The sequence below is a fragment of the Lissotriton vulgaris genome, chromosome 12 (genome assembly GCF_964263255.1).
Source record: "Lissotriton vulgaris chromosome 12, aLisVul1.2, whole genome shotgun sequence".
Lineage (NCBI taxonomy): Eukaryota > Metazoa > Chordata > Amphibia > Caudata > Salamandridae > Lissotriton > Lissotriton vulgaris.
Window position 1 is genome coordinate 367,594,317 of NC_141700.1, and position 24,111 is coordinate 367,618,427.

The window sequence follows — 24,111 nt, forward strand, 5'->3', positions numbered from 1 at the left end:
CTCTTTGCTCACTGTCACTATTATTGCTCCTCACCCCTTCCTACATTGCAGCCTTGGTCTGACCCACTACCTATCAGTCGTCATCTTTAGATGATCTCTACGTAATGGGTATCATCAATGACTATAATGCTACTCTCTCTTCCATGTGGTAATCATATTATTGTGTCAAAATGAAATTCTGAACATGAAAGATGATGCTTTGGATGTCAACAGGAAATTAAGGATTCATTTTCAGGCCAAAGTGATGAACACTGCTCTATGGGTAAAGACATTTTAAGTGTGAGTAATGACACACTGCTTTTGAACTGGCTTTCCAGATAGCTCTTCTTGTTGTTGTGATTCCAATGTCTAAATCAGAATTATAAATCCCTGTATTCATAGGGTTACCTGTAGACTCATGTAGTCATGACAGTTCCTTACATCAGGCCCCAGATCAACAACATTATTATGTGAAAGCCTGCAACAGCTTAGATATGGGTGCACAGGAGGTTCTGCATGGTAGTGACCTGGAATGAACAAAGCCATGGCATTAGCCTTAAAAGACAATCAGAATTTGTTAATTGGTCCTCTGCGCCATCATGTAATGACATAGACAACTGCTTGTGTAAACTGCACTTTTACCTTTTAATGTATCTGCATCCACCTCTCCTGCAATTAGAGTACCTTCTCATTCAGGATAAATTGTTATTTGGTACTTCCCAGTTCATACCACTTGAAATCCTTGTAGAAACATATATAGCTGTACATTCCTTATTCTATCAAACACACATAAAAGGTGGTCATTACTAGTGATTGGAATTTAGAACACATCATATTTGCAGGAAAGTAAATTATTATTTGGGGTGGACAAGTGTCAACATCAAACTATATGGCCACAGCCTGCTAGATTTCACATAAATTACATAAAGTAAACCTGTGATCAATCCCTCGTAATGTGACTCAAGTATTTAAGCAGTGCATAAGAAGCAGAAGAAGTCAGTACTATAAATAGAAAATAGTTTTGAGTAAAATAAGACCAAGATGACACAAAATGAATAAGGTGAATCAGAGCTATACATTTTTAAAGAATTGAAGCAAAAAAGCAGCTAGAAGATAAAAGTGTCCCATGTATATCAATAGTCATGGAAGACTGGGACCAAGGTGCAAGGGGTTCAAAGTCTCACTTCAGAAAGGGAATTTGTCACTTTCTTAAATGGATTTTTTTAAAGCAGTTGGGTCCCGCTGGTGGGAATGTATGACTTTACAAAACATTCAATTACCATGCAGGCCTTTACCACACATGGTAAGTATTTGTAAAGTGAGTATATATAAATTCTATTTTCTCAATTTTAAATAATTTATATTTTTGAGGGGGTCCCCCACCCACATTTATATGTATCCACTACTCGCCCCTAAACCCTAAAATGACCCTCACCTCCCTTTACCACTAAGCATCGGAAACCATAAAATTACCCTTGCCTCCCTTTACCATTAACCACCTCATAACACTAAAATGAACCTTCCCTCTATTTACCACTATCCACCACTAAACCCTAACATTACACTTACCTCCCTTTACCACACCCCGGACGTAATATTTAAAAACAAAATTTAAAAATTATGTTATTTGAAAAAAATACTTACTTGTGTCTTAAAGGTACACATTGCTTCATGGCCCTTACCTGTGTGTTAAAGGCTCAGTGGTAAAAGCACTGCATGGAAAAGACTGTAAAACAAAGGCTGTCTTCCCCGCTGGTGCTCTTGAGATTTTGTTATTTCTCGATTAATGTTTTTCAAGTCCCAACTTGGACTGGGACTTAGTTATTTATTTGGAGGTGTGGAGATCTCTTCCTCTGCTGCAATCCAATCTGTCGCGGTGAAACTGCGGATCAGATGCTTTTTTCTGGGGGTCCTGCTGACGCTCTAGAGGAAAAGATTTCAAACATTTACAAACTTTCTTCTTGTGATCAAACAACCAAAGGAGTACACTTTCAAGGCTCCCAGAACCTCACATCATGTACTTTAAGGCTTTCAGAGTGTCAGGCAGAGTCCAACAGCAAATTCTAGTCCCAGTCCAGTTGCTACGGGTCCACTGGGATTCATCATAGGACTGTTCTCTTCAGCTTTTAAATGTTCATGAAGCCATCCAGGGGTGCAGCCTCACGATAATTGGAGCTATCTTTGTCCTTGGATTTCAAGTTGAAGGGCGTCAATCAATCAATCAATCAATCAGTGACACTTATAAAGCGCGCTACATACCCGTAGGGTCTCAAGGCGCGGGGGGGGGGGGTGCCGCTACTGCTCGAACAGCCAGGTCTTCAGCTTCTTCCTGAAGGAGAGGTGGTCTTGGGTCAGGCGCAGGTCGGTCGGGAGGGAGTTCCAGGTCTTGGCGGCCAGGTAGGAGAAGGACCTTCCTCCTGTAGTCGCTCTTCGGATGCGGGGGACGGCGGCGAGGGCGTGGTTGGCTGATCGGAGGTGGCGTTTGGGAGCGTAGAAGTTGACTCGGCTGTTGAGGTAGCTCGGGCCTTGGTCGTGTAGGGCTTTGTGTGCGTGGGTGAGGAGGCGGAAGGTGATTCTTTTGTCCAACCTCATTAGGCCCATCTCACAGGTCACAGATTCTATGTGTAGCTGGTTCAGTCTGTCTAGTATCCGTTCTCAAGTCCAGAAGTGTTATGAGGAAGGCTGGGTGAGGATCTGGTGTGTAGGGTTCACTAGCCTATGAGTGGGAGACACCCTAGAACACTCCTAGTCCCTCTCTGACCAATGCAGTAAATGCTCCCAGACCCTGGCCTACCCACATCTTCAGCAGTTCATTTGCCTTACAGCAAACAGACCCAAAATGCAATGTTTCTGGATAAATCCAAGATGGCCAAAATCTTCAGCCACCCTATACTTGTGCTTTGAAAGCTAGGTGAGTGTGGGGGGTTTACAGGCTAAGACTAAGTATGGTGGCTCAGGCAAGTAAATCTAACTTTTCCAAAAGTCATATTTCATAAGTAGTTAAAAAGAAAATCTAAATTTACCAATGAGATTGATTTTTAAAAACACTTAGGAAAAGTCATTGGAATTTTCATGTAGCTTTTGCCTACTGATAATGCAGTAGTGATTTAATCTCCTTAAATAGAATTTGAAAATAGCTTTGTGGTGATTTATTCACTGTAGGTACATGCTAATGTTAAATTAGGCATGCACTACTTCTAGGCACTATGCTCCTTACCTGATAGGCAATAAGGTAATATAGGGCTGAGTTATTTAATGCTTATAAACAGGATTTTAGGTAAGTAAATTTTTTATTTTTACCTGTCAGCCTGCAAGCATGAGAGCTTGCATGCTGCAGGCGGCCAGTACTCAGTATAGGTCTGTGTCATGATTTCAGGGACAAACGGGATGGTGCAATATAGTGCTTTAGCGCATAAGTGACATTTCATTTTACATGCCATAAGTGTAGCTTTTACGTCATAATAAAATGAAATATGCCAAATGGGGTTTTAAGCCAATTTCAACTTTGTTTTAGGGGTCATAGCACATACACTGAGCACTGAATATCAGTGTCAACGCGCCTAAGAAATTGGGTTAATGTTTGAGGGGAGTGGAAGGCCTACTCAAGGAAAGACCACAACCCTTGTCAGGGTGAACCAAAAAAGTTACTAAATGAACCTGTACTTAATCCTCTGGTAGCTTGGCTCTAAATCAATCAGGCTTAACTTAGAGGCAAAGTGTTAAGTATTTGTACAGCACACAAACAGTAATGAAGAGAAAACACAGCACAAGCAAAATCCCAAATCAATTTAGAAAAATAGAGTAAATTGAAATACATAAAGTTACACCAAAACAACAAACATCCTATCGATAGAACCAGAGGTATACAATTTCAACGATTAAGGTAAAAATAGCACCTAAAAGTAAAAGCGTTACTCATGGTCATCTGATTATGTCAGACTGGGAGAAATTAAGAAGTTCAGGCCAACCATAATAGAGCGTGGGTCTGATGTAAATGGAACACCCTGACCTACCCTCACATGTGGTTCTGGAAAGTTCTTCTCTTCCCCTATCAAGGCAACAAGAAGTCTGGGATGACAAAAGGCAGTCAGGCCTGGAGTCAGATTCCTTTGTGTGTGATGGAGGCAAAGCCCTTTGAAGTGTAGGCACGGCAGGGAACAGCTCCTCCTCCAGCCATACTGGCAGGATGCCCCATACTGCCCAAACCTAGAACCCTTTATGCCACTGTCTGGGAGGAATGCACAAACGCCAACAGCAGAGCCATTCACAGTTTTGTGACACTGGACACAGGCAGAAGGCACAAGTGGTTAGTAGAAGAACAAGTGGCATTTTCAGAATTGTCACTTCAAATCTGACTTTACTATTAAATAGGGTTGTCAATCACAATTCATTTGAGTTTAAACAGCATTTCTCTAGGGGCTCCCAATCCATAGTTACCATTTATTAAATGTAATAAGGCAACCCATGGTTAGTTAATGGGACAGCTATGCCGTGTTACAGTGAAAAAAGACTTTAGAGTTTTTCACTGTGAGAAGAGGTAAAACTTGAACACACATGTCCTACTTTTTAAATACACTGCATCCTGCCCTGTGAGCCTTTTGAGCCTACCCTAGAAGTGACTTATAGGTATTAAAAAGCAAGGTTTGGGTCTGGAAAAAGGTTTATTTTTCCAGGTCGAAATTACAGTTTAAAACTGCACTACAAACCGAGAACGTGCTTTAAAAAGCTACTTTAATGGGTGGCACAATGAGTGCTGACGGCTACTAGTAGCATTTAAACTACAGGCCGTGGGTAGGGTAGATGTACTAACATTTAATACAGGCCTTTATGTAAATTAAATGTACCAATCAGGTATACGCTAATTATACCATGTTTTAGGGAGAGAGCACAGGCACATTAGCACTGGCTAGCTTCAGAATAGTGCACAAGGTCCTAATGCCAACACAAATGGGTTTAGCATCAAGAGACAAAAATCTTGGGGTGACCCTGCAATTAAAGCCAGGTCTAACACAGTGTTAGAGTTCAAAATTACCAGCAGGCGAGTGCCAACCAAAAATAAAAAACTGGGGGTAATCACCTAAAAAGGGGTCATTTTGCAACAAGGCTCAGTTTGACAACTAACAAGAGCTTCACCCTCTAGGAATACAAGTTTGTTTAACAAATAAAGACATAGCCCATGTAAGTTCACATCCATTATATCATAGACTCATTTATTTGTTCTCCTATGAGAATTAACCTACCACATCTCTACTCTGTAACATAGAAGCATCACTTAAGGGTGCCTCTTGGTAACACTAGCTGTTCAAATGTCAAATGTATTTGGCCTACGAGATGCTCCCACAATGGTAGTGTCGAACACATACAACTACTCAAAATGACATTACATTCTCAATTTGAAGAAGAGATTCTGGAATTTACAGCAATGTGTCCCAGTGCACAGCCTAAACGACTTATGTTTACTGTTAAACAAAGATTATAGATAAATTATGATTTCAATATCATCGTTTTTTTATTTATAAAAGAAATTCTGTTTTTTGTGTGTACATATTTTACATGTAATCCAGACATTTAACTTGTCTAGATGGCCCCAATATATTTCAGGCCTTATGAGTCCTTTATCAATGACCTTATTTAATCAACAGTCAAAACATATCTACGATGTAAGGCTTCAAGATTGTTCAGAAGTAATTGATGCAATAAATGTTTCTCAGATATAATAACAATATACATTTTATACTATCTGAAAAAACATAGGCAATTATGCATTAGATTATGGGAACATCATATAAGTTAAATAGTCAATCATGTTGTCAAGTGGGTAGAAATTAAATACAAAATCGAAAAAACTTTTGAAAGCGTGATTCTGGAGATGTTCTGAAGCCTGATGGAGGATCAACCGTCACTTAAAATTGAATGGATAATAAAGGCATAATGTCCAATAATTTCTGCAATGCAATTGAATATTAAACTTGGACCACACTACAGCTGAAACCAAAAAACTGCGTGATTAGAGGAATCAATTAAATAAAATTAAAAACATGCAGAGGGCCATTGTTGCAGGAGGCTAACTCTATGAGGATCCATGAGTAATTTGTGAAAAGAAACTGACTAGGCAACCTCATGTTATAGAATCCAATAAATATCATTGAGTTATTGCGCTTACCCAGTGCTGAGCAAAGTTGTGACTAGAGCTCCAATACTTGTTTTGCTGGCCCCTTATGGATGCAGCTGTTCAAAACATTTAAATGCTGGGGGAAACCAGCAAGAGGCGCGATGTCAATGGCTTTATGTGACCCATGAGACTGTATCAATGCTGATTTGTAGGGAAAAGTGGTGAAATCGAGACCCCTTGTTATGATTGCAAAGAAACAAATGTGTGTACAATCACATGAAGAATAAGGAAAGTTTGAGTTCCATCATTTAAGTTCAGCGATCCGGACATCAGGTAGAGAAATCAAAACCCTAGCCAATGTAAAAGGCTGTCCCAGAATATGATGCAATAGAATTCCATGTCAACTCTAACTAAAAAATAAAAACATTTATGACAATGATTTATGAAGTATAGGACTTGTCTAATATCAAAATGGAACTTGAAATTAAAAACAGAATTAGTGAGCACAAAAGCAATCTCAGGACTGCAAATGAGAAGTCAATAATCATAAGACACTTGGATCTGGCCACAGCATTTGCCAATTGAAGTGCACATTATTGTGCGACTCATCAATCTACCTAACAAAGACAATCAGAAATGTATTTTCCAGAGACTACCATTCCAGATAAAACAATTGAACAGTTCCCAAACAGTTTGCATAAATGACTGTATTAAAATAGATTGTTTTTGTAATACTGTCTGTTATGTGAACTATATCCCCATATCATTGATTTATTTATTCTTGTGCATCCTTGTTTGTCTTACTTAAATGCATGGTGTTTTAATTTGAACCAATGTTCCTTTTTTCTTTGTTACTAATTCAACCAAGTAAGGTCTGACAAGGCGTTCTATGTGGAGATAGCCTTTTACATTCACTAGCATTTTTTTTGTGATGTTCAGTTCACTACACTTCAAGATGGTGCTTAAACTTTGCTTTTTCTTCATAAGAAGGTACCCACCTTTGTTTGTTTGCCCACTTAAGAAGACGTCTTAATCCCGTCACTTTTCCGTACACACCTGCATAGATGTTACCTAAACTACCAAATAAAGCTGTTGACCCCACTTCTTGTCGGTTTCCTTTTTAAACCTTTTTCTCAGTTGAGTCTATAAGCCAACGGAACAAGCCCTTGAGCTCTATCTACATCTCTCAGCGCCAGGCAAGCATGATAATGCACAGATATCTATTGTATTCAATAAAACCAGATTTCCGAATGAGTTCCTTTTCATGATCACTTGTTAATACCAATAGCATTAGAGTCCTGCAACAATGACCTACACTTCTCTAAATTTTATTTCATTGATCTAACAGTGTTTTTGTTTGAGCTGTAGTTTGGTAACTTTAAATCATCAGATTGCACTACTGGATTCACTTGCTATTTTATCCATTCTGTTGTAAGTAACTGTTGACCACACATGCACTTTGAGTCTTGAGAATTGGGGCTTCTACTGTTTTGTAAATTGTTATTTGATTTCTACCCACTTATGACTTCCTGGCTTAACTCAGTATAATATTCCCAAAATTGCATGGATTATTGCTAATGATTTCTTGAGCTAATATGAAATGTGTGTGGTTATTAATTCGGAAGAAACCTATTGAATCAATTACTTCTGAACAGTCTTGGATCCTCACGTCAAAGAAATGTTTTGATTATTGATTAAACAAGGTCTCTGATGGAGGTCTGCATAACTCATGCAAAGCATATGGTCCAGTTAGACTGGTTAAATGTCCTGCTTTAATGTACAATTGTAAAAAACACAGAAATCTGTTTTTAATAAATAAAACTACAGATGATATTGGAAACAAAATGTGTCTTTAGTGTTTGTTCACCATAAAATAATAAAGGTAAGGCCATAGGGCCTTTAGGCTGTGGACACATACTTGGAAATTTCTTGAATCAATTCTTGAAATGTATGTGAGGCAATGATTGGTAGCCTTTCTCAGTAGTGCACCAAGAATATAAATATGTATTATTATCTCATGAAAGGGAAAATAAAGCATGTGTTTTAAAACAGACTTTTAGCTATTCACTCATTCCCAATTTTACATGTTCATCATTGTTCCCTTCTTTGAAGAACAAATGTTTGCTGTACTGCTTTTATTGAATGTTTGGCCATTTGTTTGTCTCAGGTCTTGGCTATTCAAGACTAAGAAAGTTGACCCGTATTTGACCCATTTGAAAATGGGATTGACCCAAAAAATTTAAACAAATTAAAACGGAACTGTCCACACTATCTGCAAGATGGCCAGATCCATGCCAAATTTTCTGAATGTCCATGCAAGATAAATGTACATACAATTATCCTCAATGAAGATCATTTCCCTTTTTAATGGTGGCCTTGATATTGGCCCTCTTATCACTATATTGGTTGCCCATAATTCTGTAAGACATTTTAATGGTGATTAGTCAAAACTAACACATTACGATACTCTGTCCATTAACTACTGATTATCCAAATAATTTCAGGCTGGTATCTTTTTGATATATTAGTGTATCAGTGCACAAATTGTTTTGCATGTGTATGTAAAAAACAACTCATTTTTAATACCTTTATAAGGGATTTTCTTAATCAATGATTTTTTTTTGCCTTCTTCTCCCCCACAGTTAAGTGTCATGATCAAAACTGCGGTAAGAACGAATTATTCATTTAAAATGTTAATAGCAACAGTAGTAAAAGAGCTCAATCACAATGTGAAGATGTTTGAACACATTCGTACATATTGAGGAAAAGGATGCAGATTTCAGGTCAGCCCATTTGGGGAAAAGGTATTTTTGTTAAAGGAGTGGCTATTAGGAATACATTTTGGTATTTCTGGAAGAAAAGTAAAGTTGCAGATGATTCACCCCTTTATGCTATAAATAGGTGAAATAAAAAAGACAGTAGTTGTATAACGCAAGGAATCTCTGTTGCAAATCCCCAAAAAGGGTATATTTGAAGACGAAAAATTAGAATAGTGGCCAACAGAAGAAAGATGCTGTCAAGACTTTGTTTACAATACTTATGACTTTGCTTTCTTAGCTGCTGACGATTGAATCCAACCAACTTTCCAACTGCGCCAGTGCAAAAAAAAGGACTAACCAAATTTAAATCAGTCATGCCACCTCTTACATAGCCATTGGGCCACATGGCTAATGAGGTGCTATGTAGAGAATAATACTGTTTTTATCTAGTGCTTCATACAGCAGTCTCGTTGTCTCTTAAATGCTGTAAATGAGAGGTACTGCTATTACCCAATTTAGTAAAATTCTGTTTAGTGTCCGCGAAGGATGAACGTCTGAGTTAGCTTTTCTTTCATTTGAACTTGTGAACTGTACATCAGAGCAGATGTCAGCAGCACACATTGAACTGACTAAACAATCTTGAGGATTGTCAGAACCCCTGCTACTCTTGTATTTATTAGCAAGCTGTAGCTTGAGTCTCATATTAGTGTGAGTAGGTAAACCTACATTTGGATACCCAGTCACAATCAAAGATACAAAAGACATGCCAGCACGCTATGAAAATAGTTACAACTTTGCTTCTTAGCTACTGTGGACAAACCCATTGAGCACCATGTTATCTCCGCCTGCAGTCCAACTGTGCCTTTATGAGAGAAGATCACCATATGTCAATCACTTTGGCCTGCCCATAATCAGCTGTTTGGCTGAACCGCATGTCCCCGTTATACCCACCCAGTGCAGCAAGCCTTTCCAATGCATCCAAGCCTCAAAGCAATTCATCAGTGAGAGGCTGAAAATGGCATTCAAGGAGACCTTCTTCTGGATAGCTGCTCCCCCTTACGGGTAGAAAACAAAAGTAAAATTGTGATGGAGTTCTTGTGACTTCAGGTCATGGAAAAAATGCACACGAAGATAGCAGACCTATACATAACAGTTCTGAACTCCTGATGAACTATATCATTGAGGAGATGTGAATCCGCTTGACTCTGTAGCCTCCTTCACCCTTATTGGACTTCCCTGTGTATCACATTCACATTTTAATTCAAAGTGATCCCTTGGTTCAGGTATCTGTCATTGGTTTATATTGAGTAGCTAAGACACTTTGTGAGGAATCTGAAAGCCACACAGCTTGAAGGTCAAATATTGGGTTGGTGTTGAAAATTGTATGGGTACAAACTTTCTGTCTAAATATTGGATGTGAGTCTGTTGTGGGAACAACCTCCTACAATGGATGCCTTCATAACCATCAAGTTGTGTTTGTGTGCTCTGTTGTGGGATGGCAAAGTACGACCTTTGTTCACTTCAGAGCCAGGAGACTGGTGGTTGAGTTAAGACATGGACTACTCCTTTGTGAGGGTCCTGTAGGCTGATGTGACTAATGTAGCAACTTTAGGAACAAACTCTTAACAGCACATAAATGCCACACATAATTCTGCTTTATGGTCATTAAATGGGTAAACTATCAAATGAAGGATTAAATCTGTGCAGTTACATACAATCTCAGTGCACAAATGTCCCCTCCTATGCTGACTATGAATTATTCCCATTGTTCCTGACGAGCTCAGCTCGTCATGAGCACAGCTCAACCGTGTCTCATGACGAGCTGAGCTCGTCATGAGCATCGAAGCGGTTAAAATAGACCTTGATACAAAGCTTCAGTATTCTTCGTTCAAATATGTATTTTGCCTCTCCACCAACAAGGAAACATTTACCACGCTCAGAGTCCCTCACTGGGACTTTAGAGTCCCTCACTGGGACTTTTTGTTGTGGCAACGTAGCATCTGCGGGAACTTGAAAAGATGTCTTAATTTCTGATACCCCCCCCATTGTTTTCGCCGTATCCCGCTTCCTATTCGGTATGTGGCGCAGAAGGCAAACTTTCCTATAAATCCGTGATTGAGTATGAATTTTATACTGTTGTCCTTTGATAACTTTTGAGTCTAATCTTTTTTTATTGACTGCTTGCTATTTATTGTTTTAATCTCACGTGCCTTGTATGTATTTTAACTGCACTTTTATGGTCTCCCACCGAAATAAAGTTATCAGATGAATGAATGAATACAGTATCTGCAACTTCAGCTATTTAGAAGAGCATTAATTCGATCAGAGCATGAAATATCCAGGCTGCTCAGCTCTGTAATCCCTTGCCCCTCAGAACCTCAGGCTCACCCGAAACAGCTGTCTTTCCACACTCAGGTGAAGATGTGGATGTGTGTGGGGTAAGGGAAAAGTCCAAGTTATGTTGTCGTCGGATTACTGTTTTAGGTCAATCAGCACTAAGAAGCTTGTGGCTACTCGTGTGCTTTACAAACAAAATAACTCACTAAATAAATAGATAGACAAATAAAAAAAAATAACAACCTCCGAGAAAACACAAATCTCGAAACAGCTGAAATACCACTTCACAAAATCTGAAACTGCACACCACATGCAATATGTTACCAAATTATACAGATTATGGCCCCACAGGCTGGTGGTGGGTAATAATGTAATCCTCTTGAATCTTATTACATAATGTTTTTATTATTTCGAGAAATTTTGAGATGCACTATGATCAAATTCACTTACATTACAATGTGGAAAATGTTAATAAATCTAATTCTGCTTTTTCAAGCCTGTCCTTTGAAATGCAAGAACTGCGGAGCCCTAAATATCAAGACCTGTACATGTGCCTGTGCTGAAGGGTGGGATTACGCCGACTGTTCAGGTAAACACTAATGAATATGAGTTTCGGCTCCTAATAAATTAATACATTTGTTGTCAAGGTTTTAAAGACACACTCATCTTCTCATACTGGATTATTTGCATTGCAATGTATCCCACCCTGCACAGTGAAGACAATGCCCCATGCTACATTTAGGGAGGCCATGGAGGTTTTTAAACATTGTCCCTTCTAATCGTTGGCCTCTGAAGGTGCCCTTTTGGCAACAGCAGCAATTTTCAATGTCAGCATTAAAAAAAAAAACACCACCCCATTTAAGATCATCTTCAGCTGCTTAAGTCTTAACTACTTTCACAACAATTACTTCCTGGATGAGCCGAAAACCAAAGTATTTTGCCCTTAGTAATCTACACTTGTTTGCGTTCGGAAATATTCAGTCTGCACAAAATTTCCATAATTCAGAAACATATTACATGTCGATTTGCCAGCATCGTTATTAAGAAGAGTCTTGATACCATGCACGTAATTGTTCTTTAACATCCGGTGATTACATTGCATTCGTTGTCAATAACTAATGGCGTCTTCCAGTAAAAATATCCTCTGTTATCACCACAGCATTTTACTTGTGCATCAACAGGTATTTACTTGTAAGACTATTCGAATGGTCACCAGTTTCATCCTTGATCACTTACATTTCTCAAATGTATTTCAGTAAAGTTAAAAAACTTAGTTTGAATTACAATTAATGTAGAGTAGCTGTTTTTTTTAGTTACATTTATTTATGAGGCAGGTTATCCGTATTCTCATTTTACCCAACTCAGGGACATCAGAAGGATTTTGGTGGCCCTGGACTGAACATATTTTGGGGGCTTCTGTAAGGAACAGCGTTGAATTTATGATCCAATTTCAGTTCTTTCATGCCCTCTTTGGCTAGGGCACCGACAGTGATCCGGCACACTGGTCCAAATTCTAAATGTGATTACATCAAATATCCAGGGATAGAGACAATATTGTAACACAACGGCATCTCACTAAAATCACTGAAAATAATCCTTGCGACACTCTGCCGTTTCTCATATGAGAGGTCCTGTTTGATCTAAAATATACGGTTTTTATTGAATTTTGCATAAAACATAAACAACATTTCTCTGCAAAAAGTCTATAATAGACTCTCACACATCACCCACATTAAAAATAAATTAAAGGAAAACTGTTTAAGAAATATTCAAGGTCACCTGGACAAGACTCTCTGCAGAACAGAGTTGGCTCTATCAGGGGGGCCCCCTGAAAAGATGAGACCTGGGCCAGAGCCCACTTTGCCCATGCCTTAAAACGTCTCTGAGTCCCAACCCTAAACTTTCCTACTTTCTGTTTTCACATTTTGTTTTCTGACTCCTTTCTTGTCACTTTCCAATTTGCATTTCACCTTACTTTAGCACAACACACCTACCACCCTAAAAGATTTGTTTGCTAGTTGTTCCTTTCCCAAGCTTTCACCCCGCATTTTTGTCCTGTAAACCTGACATAAAAAATAATAATAATAATAATTTCGAAGCAATTGTTGTAAATATTTTGCTGAATACCTTTTCTCTCCAAAGTGTTATGGGTCTTTGCTTAAGTATGTTGCTTTTATATCACACAGTATGCCACATTTACAACCTGACTGCATGCTTCAATTATGCATTCTTTCTAGTGTATAGAAGGTTGATTAAATGTACTCAACATTTGTTACAGAGGCCTGCGAGAACTCAAACCAGACACTCTGCACGCAAATGCATCAAACAAACTGTGCCATTATACAGCCGGAGTGGTGCAGAGTGAAATGTGGGCACTGCAGTAAGTAGATTCTCATGTCATTTCTAAGTGATATTACTCACATCGGGTGAAACTAACACATATTATTACATGTGCGCATGTACATATATGGATTATATATATATATATTTTATATATATACCTATATATATACATGTATGTATATATATATATATATATATATTCACTGAAAAAACCATAGGTTATAGGCCATATATAGTTAGGAATTTGCATTTACAAAACCTTGAAAATTCACTGAAAAAACCATTGGTTATAGACCATATATAGTTAGGGATTAGCCTTTTCAAAACCTTATTTTACTTACACAAAACCATTGAAATTTCATATATAGTTAGTTCCACTAACTATATATCGCGCACCCGCAATCCACTGCTGATGATGTCACATATTACATCATTCATGACATGGTTAGTGACATCACTGATGACATCACTGATGACATCTCAAATGACATCACTGATGACATCACTGATGACAACATCCAGTGACTGTATGTTTCTGTAAAGTTAAAATATGTCTTACATATTGAAGAATGAGTGGATGTATAAGTGTCTGGATGAAGGATTTAGTAGGTGCATGACTGACTGTATGAGTGAGTGATTAAATGTGTCTCACTGAGTGCATGGGTTAGTGACTAAACTGTTTTAATTTGTGCATCATTATATCTGTTGTTCTACAAACTGCTGCATATGTTGATCAGTAGCTATATGAGTAACTGTATGGGTTATTCATTGGTTGTCCAAGTATTTGTATGGGAAACTGAGTGTGTGTGTATGGGTGGCTGGGAGGTGTGTGACTCTGTACATAGATGTGTGAGTAGTTGATTCACTATATGTATGGGTTCAAAAGTGCATGTGAAAACAGCTGTATGGGCGGTTGACTGTGCATGAGTGTATTAGTGAGTGAATGGATATCTCAGTGCTACATGTCAAAGTAAGTACATATGTAAAACACAGTACATGTGAGAGTTGACATATATAAATAACTGTGCATAAGAGCCAGTGAATGTGTGAGTGGCTGTATGGATCATTGTGAACATGTATCAGGGATTGTATAAGAGAGTAAAGTAAATATGTGTTAGTATATGTTTGAATAAGTAAGGTGTGTATAACTGTATAGTTGAGAAAATGGAGGTGTGATTGATTTTTTGCATAACTGACTAGGTGTGTGAGTAACTCCATGGATGAGTGACATTCTGTGACTGTCTGTTTACACTGATTGTATCTAAGGTTATATTAGAGTCTGAAGAGGTTCATGGTATTATCACATGAATGATATCATCAGTGATGTGATCAGTCATGTCAAATGAGATGTTATCAGTGATTTTATCAGTGATGTCATTTGAGATGTCATCAGTGATGTCATTTGAGATGTCATCAGTGATGTCATTTGAGATGTCATCAGTGATGTCATCAGTGATGTCACTAACCATGTCATGAATGATGTAATATGTGACATCAGCAGCAGTGGATTGCGGGTGCGCGATATATAGTTAGTGGAACTAACTATATATGAAATTTCAATGGTTTTGTGTGAGTAAAATAAGGTTTTGAAAAGGCTAATCCCTAACTATATATGGTCTATAACCAATGGTTTTTTCAGTGAATTTTCAAGGTTTTGTAAATGCAAATTCCTAACTATATATGGCTTATAACCTATGGTTTTTTCAGTGAATTTCATTGTTTTTTTAATAGCAAATATCAAAAGCTGTAAAATGTCAAGTACGTGATAGGTAAAAACTTTTTCGTGTTTATGCACGCTGATGTGCTTTGAACGCTGCCCCCCTCCCCTCTTTTCTCTTAGTAGTACTCTCTCTTTGCAGATAGTGAAGAGTAGTTAACGCAGGCCTTTACCCCTGTTGTAATCCGTCATGCCTGCTTGTCTCTCCATTTGATTGATTGTTATCCAAGCATTTACTGTTTTACAATTGATTCTCTTTGGTTCATTCTCTATTTACAAACAAGCACAAAGTCGCAATACTCTGTTTAGTCTTTGCAGATAGTGAAAAATCGTGAAAAATCGTGTAAAAAAATAAAATTAATCGAGCAAAATCAGTAGGCCACTAATTGGATCTCTTTTTGACCTCGCTAAAATAGAAATATTAGGAACAACCCTTCATGAGAAATACGAAAATAGTGAGATGAACTGAGCTCCACACCATGAGGGCTGGAAGACAGTTCGGCTCCGTCACCCACCCCGCCCAAAATAACGACAAACCCTATGCAAATATTAAAAATATATACAACACACCAGCAAAGAAACAGGGTAAAACATTTTATTAAATAACTATTTACATAACTATTTTATACTTTTTATTGCCCGATCCGGCTAGCTCAATCGATCGAGCATGAAACTCATGCACTCTGATAGCAAGCGTTGCTACTGATGCTATGCAGACCAAAACTGGTTTTCAATTTGTACATTTTTCTAGATTTTTCCATCCAAGATTGGTGAGTTTGTAGAACGATGGCTTCAGATTTTCAACATACGGTGTGGTGGCGCGGACTGGGAGGGGGCGCTTCGCTCCTGCCCCCTCCCCAAGTAAGATTTTCATACGTGAAAGTACGTTAATGGTTTTGGTCCCTGAGTTGCTTCAATGTCACTGCCATTCTCAAATGGCATAAGTTCTGGATGTTGGGTGCCATAGTTCAGAGTTCTGAGCCGCGCTTGTAACACTGTCTGAAGCTTATTTCCACCTACTGCAGCATCACTATTCTCAAAGTAAGTGAGTGTCGTTTGTGGACCTGAGTGCATTTGAAAACAATGTGATATGGTACCTCCCTAAACCCCTTGACGGAGGCCCCCGAGGGGCGGTGTGATGGCACGGACTCGGAGAAGACGCTTGGCTCTGACCCCCTACCCAAGTCTTATAGCACCGGTTTAGCCTGAGATCGTCCCCGACATAGGCGGCCGGCTCCCGGGGTCCGGCGGAACTTTTTGCCTTTTGATGACTCTTCTATTCTGGACCTTGTCCCACAATCCGTTTGACCTGAAGACACGCTGTAGTGGGGCGCCCCTTTACCGTTTTAGTTGCCATTCCGCCCGCTTTTGCTACACTGTGCCTCTTCCGCCATTCAGCTGTTTACCGCCCGCTCTTGCGACTACAGCGTCTCGCTCACCATGTAGTTGAGTTGCTCCCGCTCTTGCGATGCAACGATAAGCGACTGCCACAGGACTCTCAAAATGGCGGCCGGCTCTTCAGATTTGGACGTGGTCCACTAAAATGGCCCTGGGACACCTTGGAACTCGGACGCTTCCCTGATAGGGCTTGGGTCTCATTCTCGAAAGCGTCCCCTCAGCCGTGAAGATTCTACAAAAGTCTTGGGGGCCCCCGACTCCCGCAGGCTTCTGGTGGGGAGCGGCTGCCATGTTTGCTCGTGGAATGGCCACGACGGACCTACGAGATGGTAGTGCTCTCATGCTGACGCCAGCTTTAGTCTGAAACATCCAGAAATACTGTAGACTACCAATTCGATCAGTTCCGGTAGCGCCCCAACATGACCCGGTAGAGAAGAACTTGCCCTCCCCTCTTTGACTGATGGTTCTTGTTGCCTGTCCCCTCTGTTGTCATTTTACAGAACCCTTTGGACTGCTGAAAGGGGTTGTGTTCCGAACGCTGGTTGGTGGAGACATTTTGACTATATTCTTGACCTACGTTGTCGCGTAATGCGTTATATGACACGCCGCATTAGCGCACCCGGAAGTGATCCGGGGCGCGGCGCGCAGCGCGTAACGTAAGCATAACAGGTCATGTGACTTGTTAATAAAACTTTTTATTGGTTCATTTTACTTTTGTTATTTTAATAATGAAAAGCTTGGTCATATGACCTAAAAAATACGCTTTTTATTGATTTCGAACTTTTTAAAAAAAAACATATATGTTATAATATTCCAGGCTAATGTACTTTCCCGGAAAATTTACAACTGTCCTGCAAGTAAAATATATTCCTTTTTCGAGAAAAAGGGCGTTTCTTCGTTCCATGACGGAGCCGTTGAGTAAAAGAGACTCGGCCTGCTGTCTTAGTCGCCGATACACCTAATTATCAGATTCTTATCGATCACTTTATGTTGCAGGAGTGGAAAACACAACTGCCCTTGACCATTTATCTTTACTGCGTTCCTACATATTATACCTTTTATCCGTCATGTAATTGGACTGCTTTATTTCACTTGCCTTTTACTGATTCGAAAACAGTGACTAAAAGTAAAAACTTTACCAATGTAAATACTACTACCATGTTTTGTTTTAAAAACCTTTATTGTGAAAATGTCAGTATACAAATACGGGCCTATAACCACGTGGGCCGGCCACGGAGCAAACTGAAATCGTATATGATGAGGAGACATTTACATTATAGAGGAACGTAACGAGCGAGCCATTAGGTTGCAAGAACTAAGGTGTCTAACAGTTGCGGAATCGGTGGACGTACATTTTGTAATTAAAATACGACAGGGCCACTTACAAAAAAGTTATCTAGATATACATTTGCGTGCAAGTACCATGGGTGACGTTAATTCGAACTTTCAATAGTACAGTAATCAATAACACATCAGAACTTAATATCAATAGGGATGTCGAAATATTCAATCAATTCTCGTCCCCGCCCGCCATGAGCATCAAAACTGCATTCATATCTCGTGATATCAAGGTTGTTCAACCAGTACACAACAAGGAGTTACGAGTCCCATTTATACCGGCGCCATTTTGGGCGAGGCCGGGCAGGTCCAAGATATAGTCAAAATGTCTCCACCAACCATCGGCCAGACCAGAACCCCTTTCGGCCCTTTATGCTACAAGATGGTGTCTTCCATTCAGAAAATATTGTTGGCAGCATTTTGAAAGGAAAGATAAACAGCCGTTCTCCTAGTGAGTCTCACATTGTTACATTTAGGAAGAATGTTGAAGAGTAGTATGTGGAAAATCTGAAGCCATTTTTCTACAAACTCTCAATCAGCCTTGGATGGAAAAAAAATCCTGAAGAATGTACAAACTGAAAACCAATTTTTGTCTGTATAGCATCAACAGCAACGCTTGAGTCAGCTTTGTGTCAAGCCGCCATTTTGATTCAATCAATAACGTCCCCCTGCACACATTCAGGGACCTGGTCGTGTCTTCAGATGAAACGGATTGTGGGACAAGAAGCAAAAAGGAAAAGGAAAAAAGTTCCGCCGGACCTCGGGAGCCGGCCGCCTATGTCATGTGCGACCTTTGGCCACACCAGGGCAATAGTGAAGCTGCAGCAGGTGCAAATAAGCTTCAGACAGTCTTACAAGCACTGCTCAGAACTCTCAACTATGGCACTCAACATCCAGGACTTGCCATTCGGATCTTGGCGCCTTGTGCTGGTTCCGACCTATTCACACATCGGTCCACTACTGACATCACCTCATAAGCCAACGGGGCACCCCACGCCGACTTTCGGCGCAGCATTGTAGGATGGCCACACCAGTGCGGCAACTTGCTGGACACCACCTCGGTGCCATCCGGATCTCGGCGCGTTCGAGTCACTGTACCGCAAGAGCGGGAGAAACTCAGCTGGACACGCCGTCTTTCGGCGCAGCATTGTAGGATGGCCACACCAGTGCGGCAATTTGCTGGACACCACCTCGGTGCCATCCGGATCTCTGCGCGTTCGAGTCACTGTACCGCAAGAGTGACCGCAACTCAGCTGGACACGCCGTCTTTCGGCGCAGCATTGTAGGATGGCCACACCAGTGCGGCAATTTGCTGGACACCACCTCGGTGCCATCCGGATCTCGGCGCGTTGTGCTGCCTTCGGCCTACTGTAGCCGCAAGTGCGGACGCAACTCAGTTGGACGGCGAGTGAAAAGATAAGGGGCGCCCCACTGCAGCCGAGGAGCCTCCATCTTGGGGGAGACGCACAGCCCCCACTGACTGACGCGACCTCACAGGCCAATGGGGCGCCCCACGCCGATTTTCGGCGCGGCATTGTAGGATAGCCACACCAGTGCAGCAACTTGCTGGACACTAACTCGGTGCCATCCGGATCTCGGCGCGTTGTGCTGCCTTCGGCCTATTCGCACATCGGTCCGCTACTGACGCCGCCTCACGTGCCAATGGATTTTCTACGCTTTTTGTAGCCCTATGCCGCATAACAGGTCATGTGACTTGTTTATAAAACTTTTCATTGGTTCATTTTACTTTTGGTTTCCTAAAGATGGAAAGCTTGGTCATATGACCTAAAAATAACACTTTTCATTGGTTTAGAACATTTTTTTTCCCAAACGATGAAAGCCCCACCTTGTTTCTGGATGTTTCAGACTGAAGCTGGCGTCAGCATGAGAGCACCACCATCTCGTGGCTCCGTCGTGGTCATTCCGCGAGCAATCATGGCAGCCGCCCCCCACCGGAAGCCTGCAGGAGTCGAGGGCCCCCAAGACTTTTGTAGAATCTTCACGGCTGAGGGGACGCTTTCGAGAATGGAGCCCAAGCCCTAGCAGGCAAGAGTCCGAGTTCCAAGGTGTCCCAGGGCCATTTTAGTGGACCAGGCCCAAAACCGAAGAGCCGGCCACCATTTTAAGAGTCCTGTGGCAGCCGCCTATCGCTGCACTGCAAGAGTGGGAGCACCTCAACTACATGGTGAGCGAGACGCTGTAGCCGCAAGAGCGGGCGCAACTCAGCTGGATGGCCGCCACCTGGGGAGGCCCGTTCACGCCGCCTCCCCCACGCCCCCCCCGGGCCGCCCCACGCCAATTTTCGGAGCAGCATTGTAGGATACCAAAACCAGTGCGGCAGTTTACTGGGCATCACCTGGGTGCCATCCACATCTCAGCGCGTTCTGCTGCCTTGGGACTATTTGCACAACAGACCGCTACTGACGAGGCCTCCCCCCGCACCACCCGGGACGCCCCACGCTGTTTTTCTGAGCTGCATTGTAGGATCCCAAAAACCAGTGCGGCACCCAGGTGACATCACCTGGGTGCCGTCCAGAACTCAGCAAGTTGTGCTGCCTTGGGACTATTCGCACAAAAGACAGCTTCTGACCATTGTTGCTTTTTTTTGTCAAAAATGTTTAAATGTTTTTACAGTTTTTGTTCCGTTCGTTATATTTAAAAGTTAATAAAGTTTTATAATCCTACTTTGTTGGAGTGCTATATATTTTTAAAAAATCGGGTGAATGGGGCCTTGAATCGGGTTATTGTCATGTGTGGGCTTTGCAAGTGTACTGCTACAGGATCGGACATTTCAAACTCAAATGCACGTTCTTTTTCTTACCTTTCCGAAGCATGGAGCGCAATAGCAGGCAGAGAAAGGGTGATGCAAGTGTTGAACACTGCCTGGCCTGGCAAGTTGCTGGCAGTGCCCCCCCCCCACCCGCTCCTGAAAGAGGACACACACACACCGCCGCCCCGAGTACTTCACAGATCTTTAAAAGACCATGCGCTTGTTCATGAGGCTTAAATGGTTTATCACCCCTTCTAGAACCCCTGCATCGACCCTCTGACGTTTCCTGGAAGAATTACCACGTAACACAATACCAAGCCTTGTCAGCTGAAACCCCCGAGGAATCGTGGGGCATATTATCAAGGGGGTTTATCTCCGCTTTTTTGGCTTTAAAAGCCAAGAAAGCGGAGATAAAATTATCTCCCTATTATCAAGCTGTCGCTAACACCAGTTAGTGACAGCTAAAAGGAGATAGCGACCATCTTGGGCCCCGCTTTGCATGTCAGTGATAGTTATCACTAATGACATGCAAAGTGGGCGTGCCAAGATGTTAGCGACTGGAAACAGTCCCTAACATCGCTATCTCCTATTACCAACTTTTGGAGATATTCGCGCTAAGCGCGAATATCTCCAAAAGCTAACGCCTGCCCTGAGCAGTTCTTAGCCATGTTATCCAATGGGAGGTGGATAACATGGCTAAGAGCATTTGCTCGATAATGCATGAATATCGCTGACTTTTCAGCGATATTCATGCATTGCGGCCGTTTTTTATCGCATTTGCGATAAACCTTGCTAATAGCAAGGTTTATCTGCGATAAAAATCGCCGATGTGCGGCGATAATTTTTGTCTCTAAACAAGTTAGAGACAAAAATTATCGCTAGTTGTTGGTAATATGCCCCCGGGTTTTTGCTTGCAGAAATCGGGAGGCGGGAGACTAGCACTGAAATCAGTAGTCTCACGCCTGAATCGGGAGGGTTGGCATGTCTGGATTCTCTACAGCTGGGGCCATAAACTACATCCGCAGGGCTAGGTGATAGCCTGGGACCGGCCTGGCATCTAAAATGGCTGCCGTGCACGACAAAATTGTGGCATTGGAAAAAAGGCAAGATGGCGCAGACAATGTTTATCAATAAGGATTCATTTATAACAAAATATTTTATCGCACTGACAAATTGGCGGTCAACACTTCCTGATTTCCATCGAATCGAACGTTAACAGACGTCACGCAGCAAAAAAAAAAAAAAGCTCACGCACAGCCGCTGGAAGACATGTATCAACATATATGCGCCTCCTCAGCCACCCTCAGAAAACATAAGGGATTAGGATACGTCTCCCGCACCCCCTTATACCTAGTAATTTAATTAAAACGAAGCACAAAATGGCGAATTCCCGTTTCGCTACCAGTTTGCGGCCCAGTTCGCGGCCCGGGAAGCGCTTCTACCATGAAAAATAATTTTTTTTTTATTTTCCCCACGGGACCCTTTAATAACCCCAACAACATTCCTAGGGGGTCAAGAGGGGTATACCTTGCCCCCTTTCATTAAATTCCCCCTTCGTTTTTCACCTCTTCTTCTCTCTCGATCCTACCGAGAGATAAGATGGCGGCCGCTCCGGACTGTTTAGAATGTTGACAAACACCGGGGAGCCAATCAGCTTCGCATCGCAAAGTTCCGTTTCGCGAAAAGTAAGCGACCGGAGCGCAGCCCGGAGCGCTGTTACAGATATATATCTTGTTTTGAACGTTAATTTCTCAAAATCCACTGGAGCACATATATTGAGACCTAGCAAAGGCACATCGGGCTAACAGTCCCTACAATTTTGCCAAGTTTCGTGCAAATCCATTCAGCCGTTCGAGCTAAAAGTGAGGCCAAAGGCCCTATGGAAATTAACATGGGAAAAACGCGTTTTGGGACCCCCCTTTTTCTCGGCCCCCCCTTGACGAAACCCCCCCAAATTTTCAGGGGCTGCTCAGAAACAAAATGTGCCATTTTCCTGAAGATTTCAGCCGATTCCGTCCACAAACGCCAAAGTTATTAGACATAGAATTTTCAAAAGTCCCATAGACAAAAAATCCTAACTATATATACCTACTGGCGAGACGCCAGTAGGTAATATATATATATATATATATATATATATATATATATATATATATATTACCTACTGGCGGTCGCCAGTAGGTAGTTATAGTTAGGATAATTTTCAATGTTAAATCTCAACATTCTATTTTGAATAACTTTGGCGCCGGTTGTCGAATCTGCCTGAAATTTTCAGGAAAATGGTCTCATGGCGGTCCGGTCCTTCCCTGAAAGTTTGGGGGGGATTCGTCAAGCGGGGGCCGAGATAAAAGGGGGGTCCCAAAACGCGTTTTCCCCATGTTAATTTCCATAGGGCGGTCGATTTCACTTTTAGCCCGAACGGCTGAATGGATTTCCACCAAACTTGGCAAAATTGTAGGGACTGGTAGCCCGATGTGCCTTTGCTATGTCTCAAGATATGTGCTCCAGTGGATTTTGAGTAATTTAGGTTCAAAAAAATATATATATCTATAGGCGCTCTCCCGTGCGCGCACCCGTGAGCGCTCCCGGCGCGACACGCGACTTGCGCGCAGAAAGCTGATTGGTTCTCAGTTGTCTGTAAACATTCTAAACAGTCCGGAGCGGCCGCCATCTTGTCTATCGGTAAAATCTAGTCATAAGAGGTGGCAAAAACAAAGGGTGGAATTGACCATAAGGGGGCAGGGTAGACCCCCCCTGACCCCCTAGGTTTGATATGGGGGCCATTAAAGGGCCCCGCGGGGCCTCAAAATTTTTTTTTTTTTTTTCGATTTTCGCGGGGGAAGCGCCTGGTGCGCGCACGGGGGAGCGTATCGGGGAGGGTACTATGGAAAAATAATCACTTTAAAAATTGTATGTTTATGAATTGTTTTTTTTTTTTATTTGTTTATTTTATGTAAGTACCTACATGTAGGTACTAATGAAGAGACTTAAATTTAATGTTCACCATCTTCTTTGTAGACATCTTGCATGTTGTTATTGTATTTTTTGTGGTATAAGGAATTCATAATATAGTCTGTCTGGAAAGGAGAAACACATCTTTTAAGCACTCCCTGAGAATTTCTAGGGGATCATGAGTAGTCTGTCCTGTTCACTTATGAAAATGAGGTGTAAAATATTCATATGAGATAATATAGTGGGAGAAAGGTAGTAACTATGAGTAAACTTACTATGTAACAGAAAAATAGTTGAACAGTATACTATAAGTCTCACTTTATATTTTAAACATTTTTGGTAATACTTCATGAATTACATATAAAAAAGAATATTGTCTGAAACAATTGAAATTATTAAAGATAAA

General features: G+C 41.2%; 1 protein-coding gene across 1 annotated transcript in view; it reads left to right on the forward strand.

Moving 5' to 3' along the window:
* The window catches only part of LOC147674072 (cysteine-rich venom protein tigrin-like), a 457,335-nt gene that overhangs the window by 210,449 nt on the left and 222,775 nt on the right, over positions 1 to 24,111 (forward strand). The window contains exons 6-8 of the mRNA XM_086946456.1: positions 8,734 to 8,757; positions 11,684 to 11,776; positions 13,466 to 13,567. Of these exons, the coding sequence (XP_086802582.1) occupies positions 8,734 to 8,757; positions 11,684 to 11,776; positions 13,466 to 13,567 (219 nt within the window). The remainder of the gene's footprint in view (positions 1 to 8,733; positions 8,758 to 11,683; positions 11,777 to 13,465; positions 13,568 to 24,111) is intronic.